This window comes from Marmota monax, unplaced genomic scaffold (genome assembly GCF_021218885.2).
Source record: "Marmota monax isolate L192 unplaced genomic scaffold, Marmota_monax_Labrador192_F-V1.1 WCK01_AAM20220418_F8-fsc00021, whole genome shotgun sequence".
Classification (NCBI taxonomy): domain Eukaryota; kingdom Metazoa; phylum Chordata; class Mammalia; order Rodentia; family Sciuridae; genus Marmota; species Marmota monax.
The window spans coordinates 27,130,612-27,143,484 of record NW_026695228.1 but is presented as its reverse complement, the minus strand read 5'-3'; the positions used below and the strand labels follow the sequence as shown (position 1 = coordinate 27,143,484).

At 53.2% G+C, this 12,873-nt stretch overlaps 1 protein-coding gene across 2 annotated transcripts; it reads left to right on the top strand.

The window, feature by feature from the left end:
- Positions 1-1,057: 1,057 nt before the first annotated feature.
- Pin1 (peptidylprolyl cis/trans isomerase, NIMA-interacting 1) lies at positions 1,058-12,825 on the top strand. Of its 2 annotated transcripts, none has more exons than XM_046437412.2 (4): positions 1,058-1,203; positions 3,439-3,651; positions 11,195-11,305; positions 12,254-12,825. In XM_046437412.2, the coding sequence occupies exons 1-4, from the start codon at positions 1,146-1,148 to the stop codon at positions 12,361-12,363; spliced, it is 492 nt and encodes a 163-aa protein (XP_046293368.1). In that variant the 5' UTR covers positions 1,058-1,145; the 3' UTR covers positions 12,364-12,825. The 2 variants fall into 2 exon arrangements, with proteins under 2 accessions (XP_046293368.1, XP_046293370.1); XM_046437414.2 differs by lacking the exon at positions 1,058-1,203 and adding an exon at positions 3,025-3,096.
- The last annotated feature ends 48 nt before the right edge of the window (positions 12,826-12,873 follow it).

Genomic DNA, 12,873 nt, shown 5'->3' with positions numbered 1-12,873 from the left:
TTCTGTTATAAGCTTATAGTTCTTACACAACTGAGATGATTATACTCTTAATAATGCTGTTCAGCTGCTTGCTTTTTTCTGCTTTATAATTGGTAACTTTTCATAAGTGATCTATTTATTCATTCTTAGTTTTCTTTTTTGATTTTTTTTTTTTTTTTTTTTGGTGGTGGTGGTATGTTTTCATACATACTACGGTTGCTATGCTGTACTTTTTTTCACCCAGCAAATACCAACTAAAATTTATTTATCATTCTTTTGGCCACCTGGGAATTGGACCTAGGACATCCTGCAAGCTAGGCAAGCATTTTACCACTGAGCTATATCCCAGCCCAGGACTTTATTATATATGTGCTCAAACAGCTCATCCTCTTCCCACCCACACCTGCTCCTATGCCCTCATCTGAGTGGCAGTGCTATCACCCACTAGTCACCCAGGATGGAGGTAGGAGCCAGATTAAGAAGGAGTAAGTTGAAGTAAGTAGGTTACAAAAGGCATGGAAATGTTTGGGTCGGTAGCATTGGGAAATAGCCTTATAAAAACTAAAAAAGGGCTAGGTTCCTTTTGGACATCTGGAAAAGTCAGGTGGGAAGAGGGAGGATGGAGGAGCAAAAATTAGGCATCTAGCAACTCGTCGCCAAGGCAACTGCGTTGTTATGGCAACAGCAAAGGCAGTCTCCTTCCAAGTACTTAGTGGGTTCCCCAGTTATCTCCACACCAGCCGGACGCTTCCGCCTGGGGGGCTGGCGGGCTTCCGGAAACTGTTCATGAAGGAGGGAACTGCTGCTGCAGTAGCCAATCAGTAAGGTGTATCTTTCCCGGGTGGGCTCCGCGGCGAAGAGCGCCAAGAACGGGTCGGGACTTTTTTGGTGCTTACCGAAGGGCGTTGAAAAGGGCGGGTTCGTGTCCCTTCCCCACCACTTAGGAGGGAGGAGGCGGGGCCCAGATAAATCGTAGGTGAGTACGCCTACCCTCACTTCTGCCCAATAGGAAGCCAGAGAGCTAGCCGGGACGGTTGGAATGTCCAATGTGTGTCGCAGCCAGGCACCCGTGCGGAGCGCGTAGAACCAATAGGCAGCAGCAGTGGGCGGGCGCGGGCGACAGGCGGTGCAACGGAGGCGGAGCAGGCGCTGCGGCAGGAGGGAAGATGGCGGACGAGGAGAAGCTGCCGCCCGGCTGGGAGAAGCGCATGAGCCGCAGCTCAGGTGCCGCGGGGGTCGGGGCTGGGGCGGGGTCGCGCGAGCCCGCGGAAGCAGGGCTCGAGCTTCTCCCTCGGACGCGGCGGCGCCACCTTCCTTCCGTGGGATCTTGTCCTCTCACACCGTCCCCCGGGTAACGGCCCCAACCCGCCCTGTGCGGGCTGTGAGTCCTAGGAGCTAGGACCCGAGGAAACCGAGGCAGAGGGCGGGGCGAGTGAGGGACCTGGGATCCCATGGCACTTCCCAGGCAATTGCCGTGGTCCTGCCGGCCCGGCTGATGCGTTTCGGCCTGATGCACCTGACGCTCTCGGGGAAAGTCTCTTCAACCCACTGGATCTGGGGGCACCGTACCTTTGGGAGGAAGACACCCCAATACCGTGCAAAGGGCGTGGCCTCAGGATCTTGCCATGCCGCAAATCCACAACTTACTCCTGCTAACGCCCCTACCATCTACCCCTACTGCTGAATCTGCAATGTCGGCCAGTGATGATCTGAGGATGGTTGATATTGTGGGGCCTGATATTGTGGGGTTTGCCACAATAATAGTGTTGATAATTGGGCATGCATCTGAGCGCCAAGCATCGTGTCTAGTGCTTTAAGTATTTAAGTTCTCTGAATTGCCATAACTCTGAGAGATGGGTAGTTATTACTCCCATTTTAAAAGAGAGGAAACTGAGCCTAGGACACTTAAGGAACAGGTCCAAAATCATGCATTTTAAGGATTGGGGGCTGGTTCTACCCCAGTCAGTCTGCCTCCAAAGCCCACCTCTTGCTTCACTGCCAAAGCTGCAAAAGCTGGTCCAGCATCTCTGGGTAGGTCCAGGATCACTTTGCTTCCTCCAGAGCCCATAGTAATCATAGTCACAATAATAATTCTTATTTATTGAACACCAGGTACTCTGGTGAAAATTTTGCATACATTGACTTCTCACAGTAATTCCATGAGTTTTGATGTCCTTATTCTCTTGATCCCATTTTGCAGATGAGAAAACTGAGGCATTGCTAAGGTTTCAGTCAGTGGCTCCACTGGATTTACCCCCAGAATCCATGGTCTTGCCAAGCCTGCTGCAGCTGATGTGTGACTGCAACCTCCAGCATAAACCTGCTACTGTGCCCAGCTCTGGGTCTATTCTTTTTTTCCTGCAGTACTGAGGATTGAACCCAGGGGTGCTTTATCACTGAGCTTCACCCCATATTTTTTCTTTTTTGAGACAGGGTCTTACTCGGTTGCTAAAGCTGGCCTCGAACTTGTGATCTTCCTGCCTCAGCCTCCTGAGTCACTGGAATTACAGGCTTGTGCCACTACACCCTGCTTCTGGTCCCATTCATGCATTTCTGCTCAGTGCAACCCTTACAGCCTTCTTGATGGATGATCCTGCCCTTCACAGTGCTAAGTCCACTATGTAGCCCAGGCAAATTCTTGGCCCTTGGAGTGATACCCAGAGTCTACTGGGTCCTTCCTTTAAGCTTTTTATTTGCAATCTTCATTCTTTCATGCTCCTCAACACCTGCATAACATCTGGTCCCCAATAATGCTGTTTCCTAGCTTGCATCATAGGACACTGGGTAGGGAGTTAAAAGCGGAGCTTTTGGGTGTGGTACACCTGAGTTCAAATCCTATCTCCTCTCTGTGTGTCTAGAGCAGAATAAATGTGCAGGAAACATTACCTGTTACCAGAGATGCAGAGGGTGAGGCCTCAGTTTTGTCATCTGTGCAATGGAGAAAATAAAAGCTGTTATACTCTTAATATATGCCAGACTCTCCTAGGCAATTTACAGATGTTGAACTTACTCAGTCAGCACTGTAGGCAGGTGCTCTTCATTTTACAGGTGGGAAAACTGATGCCCAGGGAAGATAGATCATGCAGCGGGTAGTGGCTGAGCCAGATTTAAACTCAGGTATTTTGGCTGCTGATCGAAAGTTCTCCCTAATCTCTCCTTCCCTTCTTTTGTTATTCTGGGTTGTTTTCCTTCCTGAAGTTGTCATTGGCTAATTATTTTGTCTTGCTTCTTTAATGCTTGTTTGGCCCCACATACAGTGTTATCTCTGTGGGAGTTAACATGTTGATCCTGCCATATTGGTTTACATCTTCAGAGCCTGTGGCACATGTGGGCACACAGTGGGTTTGCTGTGTGAAGGCATCACATAAGCCAGTCTTTGTCCTGGTTTCTGGTCAGGGACCCAGGGTGATATCCTGTGATCATATCCCCAGCTGAGTTCCTTCCTGTCCTCCCCTCCAGGCCGGGTATACTACTTCAATCACATCACTAACGCCAGCCAATGGGAGCGACCCAGTGGCAACAGCAGCAGTGGCAGCAAAAATGGGCAGGGGGAGCCTGCCAGGGTCCGCTGCTCACACCTGCTGGTTAAGCATAGTCAGTCAAGGCGGCCCTCGTCCTGGCGGCAGGAGAAGATCACCAGGACCAAGGAGGAGGCCCTGGAACTGATCAACGGTGAGCTGGGCTGGGGCAGGGTCTTTCTTGGGAGGGAGTCCTCTCAGATCACATCAGACCTTCCACTCCAACCTGGCTCCGCTGTCGGGTATAACCTTGGCCTACACAGAAGTGCCTGTATGTGACATAAGCTTGGTTCAAATGACTACCTCTCTCTGCTCTGTGGCATTTGAAGGTGAGCCTTGGGATAGGGGCAGAGGACCAGCCTTTGGGCTGGCACATCTGGGTTTAGATAGCAGCAGTGCCTTGAGAAGAGAAACACTGGGGACTCCTGTCCAGGGGTTGTGATTTTGCCCCTCAGGGGAAACAGGGTGTTTTTAAAGAGGTTAATCAAAAGCTACGTTCCACATGTTCTCTGTTGTACTTCCGTTGTTAATTTGGGAGATAGTCATTTCTTAGATCTTCTGGTGCCATCCCCAAGTCTGAATTATTTAGTTCCTGTGGTGGGTATGTGTGCAAAGACATACCCCTAGAACGGGGGAAAAAGGTAATCCTGTTTCCCCTGAGATTAGGGAGGGAGTCAGGTTTTTTGGTTGTTGTTTTGATTGTGTTTTTTTTTTTCCTTTCTAACCCTAGGGTTCCTTTTCCCTAGTCTATAAAGGTTCTGGTCCCTGACACCTTCCTGCACCCAGCAACTAAGCCTAGTCATTCAAGAGCACTGGCCACAGATTCAAACCTTGATTACAGATCTAATCTCTTCCATTATTAGCTGTGTGACCTTGACTGTGTGAGTTGGCTGACCAAGTCTCAGTTTTTCCACCTAATAAAATGGGGATCTCAGCTTCCTGCCCTGCAGGGTTGCTGAGATTAACTCAGATGATGTAAGTGAATGCCTAGTGTAGAACAAGCATTCAGAGTTGGTGGGTTTACTCTGACCTGGGGAGGAAGTTGTACCCAACCCTGATCTGTGTCACCACTGTAATCTGTAAGCAAGGTTGGCAAAGATGGTGTGTAGTTAAGGTTTTGTGGGCCATGCAGTTTTTGCCAGCTCTGCCTTGAAACTCCATAGTAGCTGTGGACAATATGTAAACACATGGCTGTGGCTGTGTGCTGGGAAAGCCTCATTTACCAAACCAGGCAGGATTTGGCCTGTGGGCCATAGTTGGCAGAACCTTGGACTGGAGCTCTCAGTGTGGCAACCACTACTATATACAGCTATTTCTGTTTAATTAAAATGAAATAAAATTAAAAATGGTTTCTCATTCTCATCAGCTTCACTTTAGGCGTTCAGAAGCTACGTGTCCTGGTGGTAACCATCTTGGGTGGGGATGTAAAAGGAAGTTCTGTCAGACAGACACAGCTCTTTGAACCATGTGGGCCAGTGGCAAGCAAGGAGGATTCCTGGCAGAGGACAGGGCAGAAATAATGGAGGGGGCTAGGGTGTAGCCAGAAATCTGGGGAAAATTGTACAGGGGGACTAGAGGGGCATGAAACCCTTCAGGGGCAGGACCCAGCTAGGGGAGGAGGGTCCTGAGTGAGGGGAGGAGTTTGGATCCATCCTGGAGGCAGCAGGAAGCACAGGTCATGTGGAACCAGGAGAGGGGCCCCGGTGCTGTGCCTTCAGGAAAGATCTGTGTGGCTGGAATGTGAAGGGTTGGGAAGCCAGAAGGCTCAGAACCCAGGCTGAGTTTTGAGGGGGGTCTGGCTACCCCAGGGGACTAGGAGGAAGTGGCTAGAAGAAATTATAGGATGACCTCTTAAGTCATCCCAGCACTAGCGTTCCCTGTTCTGAGGCCCCTGCACTCCATAAGTGACCAAGAGGAGATGGGCGTTTGGAGATGGAATGACAGAGGTACCATCTCCAGTAGAGGGCACTTGGGAAGAGGCCCAGTGTGGGAGGAACTCATTAAATCTTTGGGGCTAAGGAAGAGACTGGGAAAGGGCCTGGGGTTCAGCAGAGGAGCCAGGCTGGAGACAGATGTGTGAGGTGATCCCAGTGAGAGAGGTCTGAGGCAGGTGGGGATGGTAAGAGGGCACAGGTGTGGGCATGGCAGGTGAGAGTGTCTTCCCTTGTGGTTGGTGGGGGTCCTGCGGGATGTCTGAAGATACCAAGCAGTTGGGCCCTTGGCCTAACTTTAAGTAGACACGGACTCAGTTGGGAATGTCAGCAGGAATTCCATGCTTGTCTGTTCAGGAGGGCCCCATGGAAGCTGTGGGAGTAATTGCAGCTAGAGACAATGTGATTTGAACTTGGGGGTGGGGTGGGATTAGAAGTGAGGGGGAGCAAATTCTAGAGATGTTTAGGAGACAGAATTAGGAGGACTTGGTGATGGATAGGTGGGCAGGGATTAGGTGTTCAGGAGAAGGTGATTTAAGGTCAGGACTGTAGGACCCACCCTTGCAGGTCTGGTTCCAGGCCAGCCTGTGGAACAGAGCAAGTGTCTTCATTATGAGAGCCTCATTTGCTGACCTGTAGAACAGGGCCAGGGTGGCCATGAAAATCCAGTAGTTATGGGCTCTCTCTTGATCCCAGTCATTCGGCACATGCTGTGGGGAAGCTCAGGCCAGGACAAGTTCTGTGTTCATGGGCAGCCCCTGTTGCTGTCCTGAAGCCCCTGGAAAGAGCTTTGAGCAGGGATGCAGGAGGCCTAGTGGCTCAGCCAGAGACCCTCCACTGACCTTGGACCATGACCTCCTTCTCCTAGCCTTGCTTCACTGTCTTCTCGGACTGAGACAAGACCCTTGGTGGTCAGCTGGAGGGTCGGTGAAAAGGCCCTAGCCGGAGTGCACTGGGGAACCAGACGCTTCTGTGTCGCGTCAGCAAGTGTTGGGCATCCAGGCCTTGTTTTCTGTCCCAGGAAAGTGAATGTTCTTCCCCATCCTGGGCTTGTTCCAGGTGATCAGGAGATGATGATTTGGGCAGTGCCCGCCCCATCTTGCAGGCTAAGTGAGTGTCATCGGTGCCCATTTAGAGCTGGTGTTTCCTCTCCACCCTGAGGACAGACTGCCCACAGCAGAACCAGTGCCTCTACATTTCTGCTGAGGCTACTTTTCCCAGCATTGGTTCTCCTGTAACTGTTGGGCTACAGCCAGAGACTGTCAGGAATCCAAGGCCCAGCCGGGTGTCATTGTTGGTGTCCTTGTCTGAGGAGGCCAGACCATGGACAGGTCCTCATTTTCTGTTCCCCATTGTTCCAAGACCCTCCTGCTTGCCCAGGACCCGAGGCTCAGAGAACGAGTAGCACTCCTTCTCACGTACCCTTTCCAAGGCTCAAGGGTCAGTGAGCTTCTGTGGCTTGGTGTTCCCTGGGGTCAGTGGCATCCTTCCAGCCTATTAGTCTCAGGCGATCCCACCTGCTGGATCCTTGGTCTTCTGGGACAGCAGACCTAATCCTGTCACCTGTTTCCCTGAGCAGGCCCTTTCCCCTAAGGGTCTTGGACTGGAAGGAGCCTATAGGATGTGGTGGGAACGTGGGAAATTTGTCTCTAAATCTTTTTAGGTTCAGGGGGTCACCCCATTTGTTCATTCACTCTCTCTTAAGTATCTATGGCATATCAACTTAGGTTGCCATAACAAGAGACTAGACTGGGTGGCTTCAACAATAGAAATTTATTCTCTGACAGTCTGGAAAGCAGAAGGCCCAGATCGGGTTCCAGCCTGATGGAAGCTTGGTTCTTAGCAAGGCCTCTCTTGGCTTGCGGACATCTGTCATCATCTTTTTTTTCAATACCTGTACTTTATTTATTTATTTTTATGTGGTGCTGTGGATCGAACCCAGGGCCTCACACGTGCTAGGCGAGCGTGCTACTGCTGAGCCCCAGCCCCAGCCCCAGCCCCAGCCCCAGCCCCCGGCAGCTATCTTCTTGATGAGTCCTCACATGACCTTTCCTTAGTGCTAGTGCAGAGAGAGAGAGAGAGAAAGAAGAGTCCCTTTTTTTTCTTTTGAGAGGAAGTCTTGCTACCTTGCTGAGGCTGGTGTGGAACTCCTGGGCTCAAGTGATCTTCCCACATAGATGGGACTACAGGCACATGCCACTACACCTGTCAGTGTCTATTCTTATAAGAACGCTAATTATTCTGTTAGAGGACCCTGCCTCCCAACACAATCACACTGGAGGCTAGGGCTTCATTTTATGCATTTGGGGACACAGACATTCAGCTCCTATCTGTGAATGACTTTCTCTGAACCAGCCATTGCTCCAGTGGTCATTTACTCCTCAGAACAGCCCCCCAAGGTGGAAGCTCTTATTATCCCATTTTATAGGCCAGTGAGTGTGAGATTCAGAGGCAGACCTACCAGACATGCAGAGCTCAGAAGCAGCAGAGCTGGGATTTGAACCCAGCAGTTGGAGTCCTTCTAGGTCTCAGGGATATGCTGTGAGCAGGCCAGCCTAGAGCTGCCAGCGGAGATGTGTCTTCTTATGTTTTGCATGCAATTTCAGGGACTCCTGAACACCCTGAAGCAGGGAGAAGGCCCCTGTTCCTGGAGAGTCTGCCCTGGGTCTGGGTAGTTCTCAGCGAGAGCCCTCCCTGGCTGGAGCCCTATTAATCAGATTTGAGTCAGGCACCATGTTGAGACGGGTGTAGTTGCAATCAGTGAGGCAGGGCCTGCTCCTGGAGGAGGCCCAGGAAGTCTGGCCTCCGCATTGACACCTGAGGTTCAGGTACAAAAGTCAGGAGATTCCAGTGATGGTTCCCTTTTCCCTCCTTCCCTGTGGCCTTTTCTGTCTTGTTAATTCATGAATTCCTTGGGCACCGGGGAATACCTGTTTTGGGCACACTGCTGGGTGCCGGCAGGGGTAATGATGAACAAAGTCGACCCAGCCCCTGTCCTCGACACACACACAGACAGGACAGTGGTAAAGGCAGCATCCACAGAGGGCACCTCACGCAGTAGGGGCTTTGGGAAGGCTTGCAGGAAAGACCGGAAGACATAGGCTGGTGCCCAGCAGAACTAAAAAAAGGCCTGGAGGTGGAGGCAGTGGGGTGGGGCAGGAGTAGGAGTGACACCATCGTGGTAGAGGCATGTGTAGACTGAGCTGCTGAGGGGACACATGGAACCGACCACTTTCAGGTCATTGTCAAAAGAAGGAAAACTCAGGATGAAAAAGGTTTTTTAAAAATTTGTGTGAGGCTCCATCAAAACAGAACATATTCTAAGAGAGCTGGTTTGTCAGGTTGATCTGGGTGATGTGAACTGTGAGGTCAAAGCGTGGCTCTTATTCATTTTTAAGTGGAAATGGCTTACACACTGAATGTGTTTGAGAAAGCCCTAGGCAGTCCAGTCTTAGGGATCCCTGTGGCCCCAGCTGCTGGGGGGTGCAGCAAGGTGACACTTGTACAGGGAGGGCTGTGGGCTTAGCTCTGTGGGTGCTGGGCTCCTGCATGCAGTTCTGCTGCCAGGAGGCAGGCAGGTACCCAGAGGCACTGTGCATCAGGATTCCTTGACTGGCTGACTGTGGTCCACTCAGAACGAGAGGTGGGGAAACCTGGTGCTGTACGGCTAAGGCTGGGGTACACTCAGAAGGCCAGGAAGAAGAGGAGAGGAGGGTGACTAGGGATGTCTGGTTCAGCTCAGAGTTGCTGATGGATGCATTGGCACAAGGGGACCCCTTGGTAGCCTAGGAGGGTGGTTTCCAGCCAGACCTGGGTATTCCATGAAGCCCAAACAGGGAGCAGGGAGGAGCCTTGTATGGCCAACGTGCTTGTCTGACAGGCATCAGGCAGCACCTCCAGGGATGGGCAGAGCAGAGAGGAGTAGAGGCAACTTTGTCCCTGTGACATGCAACTCACATAGAAGGAAGAATGGTGACAGCAAGTAACTTTGTCAGCATCTCACTCATTGCCTGGTACTGTGCTGTGTGTCACAGTAGCACGCTGGCAAGATTGGCAGTCTGGAAGACAGGTGCAGGTGATGATGCAGGTGCAGTTGAGTTGTATGCTCTGGCAGTGTTCAGATCAATGTGGAAGTCACTGCCATGACGTGTTTTGCCAGACAAGAACAACATTCATGCTCGCTCAGTCACATGGTTTCCACTTTGGTGCCAGTCGTGTTTATTAGGGTGGCATTCGCATCCCACAGGATCCTGAGGCAGATCCAGCAAGATCCCCATGGGGCTCAAGCCAGCACCAGGTGGGTGTGTCAGAGGTGGTTACTCCAGGCTGGCTGACAGGCATTTTGGCTTTGTGTAGGTCGGTGGAATTAATTGGTGGAAGTGTTGGTGATTTTGCAAAGGCAAAAATGTGTTGGGTGACCCTCACATCTTGAGACAATGGCAGCTGTGGGCTGGTGTCCAGTTGCCCAGCCAGATGGGTGGGGTGGGTATAGTCCCTGGTGCACTCCACAGAGCAACTGCTGGGCCAGGCAGGAAAGTGGTACAGGGTCCAAGATCACCAAGGGCTGCTCCAGGGTCCGGGGCCATTGCCCTGGGAACTTGGGAAGGAGATGGCCAGAATGCTCACATGTGCCAAGGCTGCTTGTCAAGCTGGAGGGTCATGAAGGGAGGACAGGATAGACTGTCCTGTATCTGTGTCATAGACTCCTGGCCACCTCAGGGACTTCCTGGACTCAGGAAGATGACAGGCAGCTCCTCCCTACCTGGCGCACATATGCGTGTGCGCACACACGGTTACACCTGTGCCTGGACACCAGTACACTCTGACACATGCTGCATACTTACACTGCACACCCTCACCCCTAGTGCGCGCACACACACACACATTTGTGCACACGTGTTCAGATCTTACACGTTCTGCTCCAAAACCTGAGTCACCCAGATTCTTGGCACTGCCCTCTCACTCCCCTCTGCTGGGGTCCTTTTCCTTCCTCCCTTGCCCCTGGCTTCCTCTCCCTCCAGGAGAATTGTGGTCCAGTGGGGCTGGTTTGGACTGCACATCTGGGGCTCTGCCAGACACCTGTCAGGGCAGCTGGAGAAGAGCCGTGTCTCTTGCCTATGGGACCCCCGTGCACAGGGCTGACACAGCATCCCTTGGAGTCCCCTTGGGTTCTCTTCTCAATGCTCCAGTGATCTCAGGGCTTGTCTCCCCTGTCCCGAGAACTGAGGCCCACGGGTGAGGGCTTGGCTGGCCTCTGTGGCAGACCTGGGCTTGTACCCTGGCCTCCTGCCTGTCCTAAACCTTCTCAGACTATCCTGGGGCTGGGTGAGCCTCCTGCTGTGGGGTCCGCCATCCCTTCGGTCTCCCATCTCCTGTTCTTACTCCCTGTTGTAACTTAGAGGTAGATTTTCCTCTTAAATATTGTGTATTGGGGAATGGAAGGAGGTCGGTGTGTGTGTGTGAGAGAAGGAGAGGGAGGGGAGAGGGGGAGACTGGCTTGGCCATCAGTATCACTGTAGGATCACAGGCACAGGTACATGCAAATGGGTGACAGGGTTGGTTGTGTCCCTGTGCATGCATGTGGAAGGCACCTCTTCATGGACTCGTGCAGTGCACGAACAGAAGACTGCGTGAGTGTAGGGGAGCGCTTGTGGCCTGCAATGTCTGTGAGGAGCGTGCACAGTGGTCAGAGGAGGGCTTACTCCCCCCTTGGGGATGGCCTTCTGCTCTGCCCCTGACGTGGGGCTCTTTTTCCTGTCCCCGCAGGCTACATCCAGAAGATCAAGTCGGGAGAGGAAGACTTTGAGTCTCTGGCCTCACAGTTCAGCGACTGCAGCTCGGCCAAGGCCAGGGGAGACCTGGGTGCCTTCAGCAGAGGTGGGCAAGGAAAGGGCACCACCCTACCCTAGGCAAGGACCACCTGCAGCCAGGAGGGCAGTAGAGGCTGGGAGGAGCCTGTGGGTTTTCAGGAGTGTGGCCCTTGTCACACAGGGCTTCCCAGCCCACCAGGTGGCAGCACAGTCTCTTCCTCAGGTTGTTGCGGCTGCCCTGCCTGGGGAGCTGGCAGCTAGGAGAGAGTAGGGGCAGCACAGCCTTCTTTCTGATGTCATTCCTTCCCAGGGTCTGTGCGTCTTTGCACAGTTGTCCCCATCAGGGCCCATAAAGGTTGGTTCCATCCTGTTGTTAGCATTCCCTTTTGTCAGGGCTATTGAGCTGAGTCCCCCAGAATCTCCTCTCCAGTCTCATAAGTGGGGAAACCAGGGCTGGGGGAGGGGGCAGGTCAGCAGCCCTGAGTTTGGGCCCATCTGTCCAGGACAAAGGAAATCAGGGAGCCACGGTGGCCTGGCTGCCTCCTCCCACCACCTCCTTTCTCCTCTCCCCCTTTATTCCTCTCTGCCGGCCTTCCTCAGTCCTCAGGGTCTACAGGCCCGGGGTGGGCTATGGTATTCAGACCCCTGCCAAAGAGGGGGAGTCCCGCCCTCACCCACCCCAGGAGGCCTGTGGGACAGATGATGTGCCCGTGTGGGGAGCCAGGCCCAGGGAGAGGAGTTCATCACCAAAATGCGCCTCTAAATGCATAATGGTGGCAGCGGCTCTGCCTGCCATCCCTCATGCTGTCCTCGGGCTTCCCAGGGCCTCCTAATGGCCTTGCCACCTCCGGCTAGGCTGCAGCTCTGCTCCGTGACAGGCCATAAACTCAGTGATGGATGAGTAGGGGTGGGTACAGGCGGGAGCCGCATCTGCTGTGGCTCGACTCACCTGCCTCCTTCTGGCCCTGCACTGACTCGCTGACCCCTTCCTGTCCATGTCCCTCGTGGTTCCTAGGTCAGATGCAGAAGCCATTTGAAGACGCCTCATTTGCGCTGCGGACAGGGGAGATGAGCGGGCCCGTATTCACGGATTCTGGTATCCATATCATCCTACGCACGGAGTGAGGAGTGTGGGCGGCCCAGGCTGGCCTGCAGGGTGGGGCAGGGCCGCGGGACCCACCAGCTCCCCTGCTGCCCGCTGGCCAGTGAGTGCTCCTCCCTGCTACCGTCACACAGTATTTATTGTTTCCAAAATGGCTGAAGGGGGGCTCTTCAAGATTGGGAGCTCTGGGCTTCCGCTCCCTGTTCTACCTGCAGGTGGGGCTCTCCCCGCCAGACTCCCCTGAAGTAACTGACTTCAAAGGGCAATGGGGGTCGGGAGGCTCCCAGACCCAGGGGAGTGGGGGGTGACCTGTCCCCCAGGTCCCAGAGGCAGGCAGGCAGCAAGGCCTGAGTTGTTGGGTTCTCGGTTTGCCCCATTCCTCTGTTTAGTTGCAAAAAGCAAATGCTCCGTGCCAGCCGCCCAGCTGCAGGCCCTTTGGGCGGCAGTGCAGCACCCCTTGCTTCCCCATTAAACCTGGAACCACTGCTCTGCCGTCCTGTGTCTCATTTCTTCCCTGGTGAGGTGTGGGGGCC